General features: G+C 36.6%; 1 protein-coding gene across 1 annotated transcript in view; it reads left to right on the top strand.

The window, feature by feature from the left end:
• Window positions 1–11713, top strand: part of LUZP2 (leucine zipper protein 2) — a gene marked incomplete at its 5' end in the record, with an annotated part of 32125 nt that extends 20412 nt beyond the window's left edge. Inside the window, 2 exons of the mRNA XM_010076093.1 lie at window positions 10856–10933; window positions 11609–11713. Of these exons, the coding sequence (XP_010074395.1) occupies window positions 10856–10933; window positions 11609–11713 (183 nt within the window). The remainder of the gene's footprint in view (window positions 1–10855; window positions 10934–11608) is intronic.
• Window positions 11714–12026: the final 313 nt, after the last annotated feature.

The following is a 12026-nucleotide window of genomic DNA, read 5'->3' as shown; positions in this document are numbered from 1 at the left end:
AAAACTCCTTCAGACAGCGTGGAGGGAGCTGTGAGCAGAATCCCCAATGCATGTGTTACGGCTGCAATTATAAACCAGGAAAAAAACAGAAAGAATGAGAGAGACAAAATGTGTTGAGAGAGTGTATTGTCTGCTCAGTAGTCCAAAAAATGTAGTTCTACCTTGAGTAATTTGCAGGTGAAATATAGAAGATAGCAAGAAAAAGCCTGTCACAAGGCTCTAGAGTGAGGGACTGAACACGTTACCTACCTCCAAATATAACAAACCCTTCGGGAGGTAACTGGGGAGCTTGCTGGTAATGATAATAGCAAGGGGAAGCAATGTGGAGAAAAGTTTGGAAAACAAATCTTAGATAATTCAGTATCCACCAAATTGTAAAAAGCTGTATACGTTATCCATGTATTATAAACATGTTACTGGTTTTATTATCAGTTATAAGTGAATTCCTCTCTAGAGAGGTGCAGAGACAAGGAGAAATTTTTATCAGTCTTATCTTGCTTTTAAACATGTTGCTAGAAACTCATTTTCCAACTGAGAAAATGGGGTATATTACAGAATATTCACAGTTGTGTTTGTATTAAAAAAAATCCATCTAGGATTCACACTAACACCCAAAAAGGTGTGTCTGAAATTTCATAGTGCTGCACTTGCAGTGTCTGTTGAAGGAATGGCTTTGAGAGCCAAGTCACAGGAAAGAATGTTATGACAAGCACACCTCCAAGCAAGGCAGCCATAAGTAGTGTTTATCCCAACTGGAAACAGAATCTCTGGTGTAATTAAAAACTTACAGTTACAGGAAGACGTGTTCTCTTTACAGTAAGTGGGACTTTTAAGGTATATCTTTTTTATTTATTTCCATGTTCAATTGGAAATAAAAATTGTTCAGGGTTTTTTTTTTTTTTTTGGTAATATTAAAAAAAAATTGATTGGTGTGATTCAAAGAGAATTTCAGGAGTTAGTTCTTTGTGCAGACAGCTGCGAAGCAATACAGAGCCAGGAGCTCTTCTGAAACGCAGCAACCTGCATGGTGCAGCAGCAGGACAGACTCCAGCAGCCCTGTCCTAAAAGGATAAGAGTGGATCTACAAATATAGCTCAGGTAGTACACATTATACATATTTTAGAGAAATACTTATTTTCAAATTGTGGGCTGCACTCAAAGTACTGGATTTTCTTGCCAGAAGGACATTAAATAAATATCTTCTCAGAGTGTTTTCTCCATCCCTGTGCTGCCACCCCACACGGAGCTGTGAAGTTTTATGAGAAATCCATCCGCACTTGCACACTTGAATTTTCAACGGCTCATTTGGAACCTATCAGAGGAAAATAAAACATCCCACTCTGTCAGAATCTCCTGATTTAAATTCAGTTCTGAAAATGGAAAAGTTTTCTCTTAAATCCAAAGATTGATTTAAGAAAGGCAGTAAAATTTTCAAAGAACTAAAAGACTAACATTTTTCACAACTGTCCCAACTATTTTACAAGTCTAAGGACCCACCTTGACCGCTTTTTGTCCTGTGGGTTGCTCACAGTGATAAGTAATTTTCCTTGTTATTAACATGAAACTTTATTTCTTTCTCTTACACGCACTGTCCATCTGAACACTGACTGCATGGGACGTAACAGCAGTGCAGATGATGACATGGGGCTAGCAACTTCTTTCCACCTTTTATTAGTATTTTTTTATATCTTATGTTAACACATACATATATTTTTAGAGACAAGGAAGTATTCAAATTTTGAGAAATGAACTAAAAATGTCTCTTTTCACACTTAACCCTTATAGGACGACTTTAGAGATGCCACCTTAAATCCTGAAAGAACTCGAAGCAAGTTATTTTCCTAAAGTTTCATATTGCCTCAGTAGAACAAAGCTGTGATTTGTACCTGTGAACCCTACCACTTGGAGAAAATTCCAGACTTGGGAACAGATTAGAGTTTTTCTTGTATTTTTTTTTTCGTTACTTGGTGTTGTGTGTGTATGTTTCTTTATCTGAAGTTTTTACAGCTGCTGGACTCCTAATGAAGGAAATGTAAGCTGGATGGTTGAGAACATATGCCAGGTTCTCACAAGCCATTTATTTAAGAAATAAATGAAGGTTGAGGCCAAGATAAAAGACCAGGACCTTAGTGAATATGCTGAAAACTCTGTTGCTTAGAAACTTAATATTTCAGCAACACTTTCTCAGAACTTTGCAAATCCTCTGATTGTGTCCCTGATTGATTAAAAAAAAAAAAAAAAGTGATTTATATTTTGGAAGAATTACTGTAGTGAAGACTGACTAGAAAAGAACATAAAATGCTTCAGTTGTTAAGGTAAAAAATAAGGGGAAATACCCAGTTGCGGGTCTCAGCTGATGTTTTTTAATCTCTGTGGCTAAGCATCCCTCTCTCTCAAATTTGTTATGCTACCGCAATTTCTTCCTTATGGTTTTATGCATGTTCATAATAATTAATGTAGTTTACGTTGGAATGAATACAAATGAAGATTTGTTTCCAAATGGGATACAGGCAGGCCAGGTCATATTAGCTGATTTTGAAATGAGATATTGCTGACACCTTTGCCGTAATGAAGTTTGACACAGGACCTGTAGTAGCCAGAAGTAGGTAGGATACCCTGTAATACAACATCTTGATTATTTCAAAACATCTGAAATTTGTCAAAGACCGAAAAAATCTTAACTTTAGTATTCTTTTAAAAGTTTCCATTATTTATATTAATCTTGTTAGTACTCTTTTTTTTTTTTTTTTGTCTTGTCCAGAGACGTTGTCCCTGTGCCTGGCAACTGAAGGTCTCTGTGCAGAACCAGCATTCTGCAGAGCTCTTTCCCCTGGATCATTTCCCTTTTCCCTCTACCCAAAAGCTTTTGGGAGCTTTTTTTTTGGCTTTTACACCATAACATACTTTGTCCCTTTTTCATATCAAATAATTCTTTATGCATGCAACACATCATTTAAAACCACCTATTTGGTACTACTAAAAATAATGTATAAAGTGATTCTTTGTTCTCCTTTCTCATCTTGTACTTCTTGCTCTTTGTCCTTGTAGAATCTTCGCTGATAAATAAAAGTGATAGTGCTTTTATTTACTGCCTTAATTTCCTGCAGTAAACAAACACTGCATGTTCATTAATCATTCAGTGACAAAGGACACTGAGTATTGGAGCAAAACTTGTACATGTTTCTAAGCAACCACAGCCTTTTGCTTCATTTTTCTCTATCAGTTTCAATTGCAGAGCTTTGATCATGGTGCTCTCCCATGCCTTTTCCAAGGGACTAAAGAGAGAAAAACGAAATCATCATTGTAACAAAATTTCAACCTGATAAAATTCTTAAAGTGAATTTGGTAATTCTGTTCCCTAAATGAGGGCTATGAAGATCGTAAGGAGATACATCATCTTTGTTTAACCGTCTGCTCTGAAATAGGAGAGGGGTATGAAGAGCTGCAGACATGTCCTATGAAAATGTATATGCACACTTCACATACATCTTGCTCCGTATCTTTCTTCTAAACAATGAGGGTCAAAGGAGATTGAGACACAGATCTATTACAAATTCATGAGCAGATCTGATAAAACATGTCCTTGAACAAACTGTGGACTTAACTTGGTTAATGATGTTATTTCTACTCCAGAATGACATTTTAATATGACATCATCTATTCTGCGTATACATACATGGTAAATGTAAAAACAAACTATTAAGGAAATGTTTCATGGAAGTATGGGGAATTATTGGGACAGGAGAAAAAAAAAAGAGAATAAAGCATCAAAACATATTCAGCAGTGGGTATAACTACATGCAGACTACCAGTTGCATCAAAGCTGTTTGTTATATGGCAGCAAAGAATTGTCATTTCCAAAGTCTGAGTTTGGTAACAGATCACTTCAGAAACTGGAAAATTTGTGTTATCACAGATGGGAGAAGAAATATTAAAAAAAATCAAAATATCCATTCAGTTGCTTCATGTAGTAAAGAGTTAAATCTCATGATCCAGAAAATTTCAGTCATTCTGGGGTACAAGTAGCAGCAATTTGTTATATGAACAAGTAGAACTTAACCCTCTTAAAATATGAGAGGTCTGCGGCATATGCAGTGGACCAACAGGCACACATGATTATTGACAGGGAACGGTTTAATAACAATTCAGACATCAAATTCATTGTAAAGTTTGATAGAATTTGATGTTTTTGGCTAATGGAGAAATACAGCCTTTTCAAATTTTAAATACAGTTTTTTAAGTTCTTTTTAGCTTTAATTAATTTCAGTTTGAAAGTTTTAGCTAATTTTAACCAAGTTTGTCTGTTGAAGGTTTCAGGTCATTTGAACCAATAATACAAGACATACAGAAAGATCGGGAAATGCAAATTTGTCTGAATCTAGTTCCAAAGAGATATCTCATCCAAGTGTAATCAAAGTTCAGTGGTGTTAAACTCATTTTTCTGCTACATGAATTATGCGGGTTTAAGCTAAACTGTGCCTTTCTAAGTGAACAAACCATCATGCTCCTTTTGCCAGTAGCGGCCCTGGTGCTTTGTGGAGCTGAGGATGCTGACTTCTGATAGAAGGAGTGATACAACGTAGTACCCATTTCACTGAGATATCTAGTTTGTCACTTGACCTAATCATGCCATCCTTTTCTCCTGTACCTGGTTTAGTTCCTTCAGAACTAGCTCAGTCTTTTCTCCTCCATCATACTCTGCAAACATCCTGTGTTTCTGCTTTAGCGTCCGCCAAAGCCAAAAGGAGTTCTGTGGTGATGCGAGAGAATTGTAGAATCACAGAATGGTCTGGGTTGGAAGGGACCTTAAAGATCATTGAGCTCCAACCCCCCTGCCATGGGCAGGGACACCTCCCACTAGCCCAGGTTGCCCAAAGCCCCATCCAGCCTGGCCTTGAACCCCTCCAGGGATGGGGCTGGGATTGCTGAAACTGTGATGTTTGGTCTGCTAAACCTGTGTGTCAGTGATACCATTTAACAGCAGCAGGATTATTTTCTAACTGTAAAAGCTGTATATAATCTCACTTTTTTAAACTTCTTGATTTCCTGTCCACTTGTGGTACATTGGATGATTATTTGACCATAAAGCCAGTTCTTATTCGCTGTGTTGATGCAGTGGAATACCCTTCTAGTTTCATTGTTTAGCGGCTTGCAGATCAAATTGCATAGTTTAATAGCCAAGGGACGTGCTGAATTTTAACTGGCTTTTTGAAAATTCTTTTTAAATGAAGATGCACACTTGGCTGATCCACCTTTATAATTCATACATCCAGCTGTGAACCTCTCCAGCTCTGCTGTATAATTCACTAGGTGAACTGAATACTGTAACTTCTGAAATTTTACATACTTTACTGATCAAGCTGCGTATTTTATATCCAGAGTTTCACACAAAGATAGTTTGTTAATCAAACTGCACACTAAACTGATAGAGGCAGCACAGTATTTCAAGACACATGCCCCACCTCAGTTTTCCTATCTTGTTAAATTTCTCATCGTTCCAGATATTTTTTCCTCTTGTATATCCAAAATGTGTTGCTTAAGGCAAAATGCACTTTTTATATGAAAATTTTACTTTACAAACACAAATTATTAATGTGTTTTTTAAAGTTTATGTAGAGCAAGTAACAAGTGTTCAACATCACTGAATTTGGTCTAACTACTTCTCTACCATGCAAAAGAAGATCATAATAAGACTTATCTTGTGTTTAGTCAAAAAAAAAAAAAAAAGTAAATCTTGGACAAATAAATTTTAAGGAGATGTTAAGAAGAAACTATGCAATTTTAAAAGAGTGAATAACAGTGGAAGCAGTGGAATGGCATGGCCAACTATCAAACATGCTTGAATAAGCGTTTCCAGAACTTATTTTTTCTGAAGCCTTTTCACTGAGAAAGGTTTAGCTTTCACTGCTTGGAATTCTGACTGCTGTGTGTTAGAGCTTTTAAAGTTGAGTGTTCAAACGTTAAACATTCAAACACTCTTGATGTTTTATGCTAAAAATACAGCGTATGTAATGTAATGAATATAATGTTTGTCTTACAAATATGCCCATAATTACCAAATACATGGCAGACATACTGGAAATATCAGTGAGAGCAGCTTAATGGCAAGGTAAAGAATGCTTCCAGAGATAAAATACAGAGATTATTCTGTAAAATTAATTCATTCATAGGTGAAATTCCAGAATCTGTTATTAATGGTTAGATACAACAGATTAATTTTTATTAAATTAAGGAAATATTAGGGAAGGGGAAAAAAGAGATAAGGCAGGACTCTAAGCTTCAGAGAAATCCATCTTTCTGTCTTGTTTCATTGCTCTGAGCCATAAAACTACTTTAAGGACTAGTCATCATTTGTTTAGTAACCATGTACTTAGATAAATACTGGCTGTGATGATACATACTGAAGGCTTGCTTCCTGAATCTAGACAAAGGGGGTTGCTTGGGTGTGCACATGCTAGTGAAGGTAGGATGAAATATAGTTGATTGAGAAGTCTCTAGGAACTGCAGAAAATATCTGTAGCAGAATCCCTCTTCATCTTTGATGAACCTATTAATGTGATACTTGCCTGGGACTTGTTCAGAGTCTTCGGATGGTGACAGGAGTGCCTGTTCCCTGCCCTCCCACAAAGCCAGCACAGATGTAAAACTCACCTGTGACCGACAGAGATTGTGTGCAGACAAAGCTTCCATCCACCACATGGGTGGTGTTCCCACTGCTCTCCATACAGCTTTCTGCACAACTGCAGAAACAGTCCATATTGTGAAACACCCTGGTACCCTTGGCGTGAAACCCAGAGCATCCTTGAAGTATCGCTGACAAGATTTTAAATTGCAACCTGCTTTGTTATGATGGTACAATAGGAGTTGATGGAGTTGCATTAAAATAACAAGGCAGACTTGAGGCCTTTTTTCTGGGACTTAGTGCTTTTCTTTTTTTTTTTACTGTCTGCATGTTGTTTCTTCTCGGATGTTTTTATTCTTTTGTTATAGTCTTAGCATTTTTTTAGCTTTTATAGTAATAATCTTTAAAAACAAAACAAAACACCCCACAACCAAAAAACTGCAAGCTCTTTCTTTGGAAGAAGAACAATTTATCTTCTTTGGGAGGAATGGGGAATGATATTTTTTGCCCAGGGGTCTGTATCTCTGTAGAAGCACACACTGAGGGGGATTTTGGTTTGTGCTGGGCTTCCTCCTCCTTGGTGGATCGAGGAATGAAGATGGTGGGTTACGATGGGTAGGGATGGGCTCTGCTCTGTTCCATGACATTAGAGGGTTTGTGTGTGAGCTGAAAATGTGTCCTGCATGGAGGCTTTCAGAGCCAGCATCTTCCCAGTCTTGGTCCCTTCCTCACCCTCACATCTCCAACCATGGCAGCTGCTCTTGTGGGAGAAGCACAGCTCCGAGTTCCCCCTGGCATCCCTGATATGCTGATATCTCGATGCAAAGCTTGGCAAAATCCCAGTATCTCTTCCAACAGTCGTTTCTAAAATCTCATCTTGATAAAACAGAAAAACCACACTGACAACTTTTCAACCCCTTTGTTTTCCAAAAGCAATTATTTTTGCTTTTTGCTGTTTTCCACCATGTCAACCTCTCATTCTGTATTTTTGTAATTAGTGTGCCTCTTGCAGGAGTGAAGCTAACAGAGAGACTTACACAGATGAGCAAACAAGAAAAAAAATCTTTCCACTACTTCTCATGGAGGGAACTAGGGAAGAAAAAGTTTAATATTTGGCTTTTTTTGTCTGTGTGTCACTCATGGCTGTGAAAGGTATTGTAGTGCATTGGTTTTATGTTTCCCAGTTTGTATGAGGTGCTCTTTAGCTGAGGGAAAGGATGTGGATGTGTATATGTATTTATGTGTTTGTATATGTATTTTTTTTCTATGTGCATATATATATATATGCACGTGTGTGTGTATATGTAAGCACATAAGTATACACACAGGTGTGTATATATGCCTGTGTTTGTGTATATGGATAAGGATATGTATGTAGGGGATTCAGTTTAGGTTGTGTTAAACCCAGTTTACATCTATAGCAGGCGATGCTGTTACACCCATCTGTCTCAGCTTAGGAGCTGAGCTGACGTGAAGCTGAGAGCCAGTGGACATACACAGCTCACGCACGGTGACTGGTGACAATTCTGGCTCTTGAATGGCTCTTGACTGATTGCATATTGCAAGTCATTGCTGCTGTTCCATCTGTAATTTATTAATGATATACAAGGGTTCACTGTGACGAGGAGTTGATTATGAATGCTTATGCTTTAACACCTTAAAGACATAAGGGTTTTAGAAAAGGTCCTGTTCTACTGTCTCTCTGCAGCAGCGATCCATATGGTGTGTTACTGAAAAGGAAAACACCTGTGAGTGAAAAAATAAGAAATAGTGCAGACATAGATCTTCACTTCTGGTTTCCTACCAGGATGGTCTTTGTTACCTGGTCTATGAAAATAATATGAAACACTAGTCACTTACAAAGCATTGTTTTTATCATTAGCTTTTATTTTCTCTAGGGCAACCCTTTTTTTTTCTTTTTTTTTGTATATGTCTTAAATGGTTGACCTATATTTTTACTAAGCTCAATATTTCTGGATTCCCGTATCGTATGTATTGTCTTGGTGAAGTGAGTCACCTGAAATTTTTCAGTAGATACAGTTAGAGTAAATTATGGATTTGTAAATGATCTTATATTTCATTAGTGTTATTTCTGTCCTCTTCATTACACAACCAGAAATGCTGTTCTTTTTTTTTTTTTGACCTGTAACTTCTTTCGTCCTCAGGCTGCTCACCTAGAAGTCTCTGAAAACCTCAAATTTTGCTAAATATGTCTAAGCTGAAAACGTATTTTAAATTTAGCTCACAAGTAAAAATATTAAATACAAGTTCTGCCAGGACCACACTTTTAAGCTTTTTAAAGTATTAAAATTTTATTTCAAATTTCTGCTCTTTGTCATCTCGCTCTTTAGTCTTTATCTAGAACATAAACCACCTGTGGTTATTTGATTTTTTCGTAAAAGGACAAGGAGATCAGTACTGCCCTGGTTATTCCCTATAATATAATATTAATTCAACTTTTATTAGCTATTGTGCAAAAATTTGAAGAAGAATCCCTACCATCAGTCACTTCAACTGCACCATCTCAGCGGTCACTTGAGTAGCTTAAACATGACTAAAAGTCCCCTGGAGTACTATAAAATCCTTGGCAGTCCCACCATCTCTCTAGAAGGTTTGAGGAAGAGGCAGCCATCTACTCTCCAAGTAGTTTTCTTAATAACATGTTTCATTTTTGTATTCACACCTATTCACAGATCAACTTTGTTACGGTCGAGGGACTGTCAGAATTTCTCAAGTGCAAAAACCTAATGAATTTTCTTCTCCCTTGTCAGTCTCTTACTTGTTAATTAACTCCAATCTAATGTCATTTCTAATGAAAGGATATTTATAAAATTTATTGGCATTTAATTTGCACATTAGGGTGTTTATTTTCAGTGTTCTCTGCTGAGCAAGGTAATTTTTATCGTGTCGTGATTTAAGCTGCTACAGGATCAATTCAGATTTACTTTCCAGTTTCTTAAGAAAGTCTGTCCCAAAAAAATACCTCAAAACATATCATTGAGAGATTTTTTTTTTTGTTCCTGATTCATTTGTTCTCCTAGACACATAATTTATTCTGTCCTAGACCAATGTTATCAACCATTATATAAAAAAAGGAAAAAAGTTGCAGAAATGCCAGCAAACCTTGTAGTGCATGTTATTGGGAGTTCCTTGTTGAAGGCACCTTGACATTCGTACTCCTGTGAGCAAAGCTCATGTCCATGTACTAGTGATTTTTTCACCTTTTTATATTAATACATTGTATTATGTCTGATGTGTAAAAAATATTCTATCTAGGCTTGATTTAGCTTCAGAACTCTTCAAGGGCTTGTGATAAAAAGGAAACAATTCAGAGGAAGAGTTATGTTAAAATTTCAAAGAAAGTTACTGTTGGAAAGAGTCTTGATGACTTCAAACTTAAACTCATTTATTTTCACTCTTTAAATTTATCAGTTTTAATAACAGAAAAATTAGAAAAATTACAATGTGAACACATTTTAAAGTAATGACCAAAGATTATTATGTATTTCACTTCTTAATTTCTTCTCCTATGGCATCACTAATCCCACTCCTGAAGAGACTTTAATTTAATTACAGCAGAAATTTCCATGCTGGGTAAATCTCTACTTAGGACTTGTAACATGAGATCTCTTTGTTTCAAAAATCTACTGTGCTATTAATTTATGTTGTTCAGTTCTGTTTTCCCTCATATTACAAAGTACGTTGGCAAAGAAAATGACATCAGTGCTGGAATAAAATGATAGCGATGACTCTAACAAGCTTTTCCGTACCTTGAGAGTCCTTTGACTTCCCTCTTCGGGGAATTATTGTGCGTATCCCCACTCAGTGGTTATTACACCCAAGAGATTTATCAGGCAGTGCAGGCAAGAGAACAGTAACAGGGAAGTCCTAACTGTAATGTTAGTTTTCAGCGGTTTGCTACTATTTCCTCACCCATACCAGACAATTCTAATCAGTTAGCTGATGGGACCGCTGTAGGAATAAATGTCACTATTTGTGGTGAGATTTAAACATGAGGGAAAAAAGCCAGGTAAGGGTTAACTTGTTACACTTGCAGCCACACAGACTATTCTAGGGATGATGGGAGTACAGGAAGCTGTGAAAACTTTTTATTCCATTTCATCAACTAGGTTAAAAAAAAAAAACAAAAAACCTGCTATGATTTGTTTTAGGAAAGCCATAAGTGTTTTAGGAAAAAATACGAAATCGTTATCTCTGACACTGTATTGACAGGTTGGCAAGACATGTTTGGGGAATCGCAATAATTCAACGTCTCATTTGAAGACAGCAGAAACAGAGACAAGCTTTCAGGTATTTGGTTTCTGAGGAATTCTCATGTTTGTATTAAAAGGTGTTGTAAAGCATGCAATTACTTGGAGTGTATTTACACATTCCATGCTAATGTTTCTGAGACAGAACAGCTTACTCAGTTCAGACTTTCACCACTCGTGATTGCAATCACCCAAATGGCTCCCAGCTGGTAACAATTTGCAAAACTATTTAATACTTGAAGAACTGACCTCTCCTAGTAGTCAAATGACTTAATTTAATAATGTGATGTCCGTAGCACTAGGAACAGGAGAAGGGAGAGATTTCTGAAATAATTCTATATCTGCCACTGTGTGAAGCTGTATTCAGCCATGTCACCAATGGAAAAGTCTTGAGCACATTGTACACCTGAGCTCTTCTTTTGATAGACCGAGAGAAAAAGAAAAAATCACCATGATTATAAAGCAGAATAAGACTGGTGTGGTTTTGCACTGTCAAAGATTGTTAAATATAGGGTTTTAGTAGAGATCAGAATCCTTTTCTAAACATAGTTGAAAAATATCGTATTCTGTTATAGTAGTTTAAGGCTGATACATCAATTTAACCAAAATACAGCTCCATATGCACTGTTGCTGTGGATTTTTAACATACTTTGTTTATGTATGTGCATATTGTGTATGCAATGTGTTACACTGATGCTATTTTCACCTTCAACAGAAGTTGCACAGCCCTCCATGGACTAAACCTGAAGATAAAAAATCACCTGAAAGAAGTGAGAAAAAATTTGAAGAGTCTGTTAGTACAAAAGAAAAAAAACTCTGAGCACTACTAATCTACATTAAAAAAACTCATCGTTTGCTTCCATCTTCATACTCTTTTTAGTCCAGAGGCATGAGATGTACCACGTTTCTAAAGCATGCATTTTTCACTCTTTGATGAATGGTTGTAAATTAGTCTAGAATAGACCAATTAGTACCTTTCAGCAATAATCCAAAATGGATGTTTGAAGAAATGCTTCGTAAGACAGTCCTGTTTTTGAACTATGGTTCTACCTGATCAGTCAGTGCATACTACAACTTCGTTTCTTTGTAAACAGCCATTCTCCAGTATTTTCTTAGTCTGTTCTATTTCAGGT

The sequence above is a fragment of the Pterocles gutturalis genome, unplaced genomic scaffold, assembly GCF_000699245.1.
Source record: "Pterocles gutturalis isolate BGI_N339 unplaced genomic scaffold, ASM69924v1 scaffold11113, whole genome shotgun sequence".
Taxonomy (NCBI): domain Eukaryota; kingdom Metazoa; phylum Chordata; class Aves; order Pterocliformes; family Pteroclidae; genus Pterocles; species Pterocles gutturalis.
Note: the sequence above shows the minus strand (reverse complement) of the source record. Positions and strands in the feature narration are given on the sequence as shown.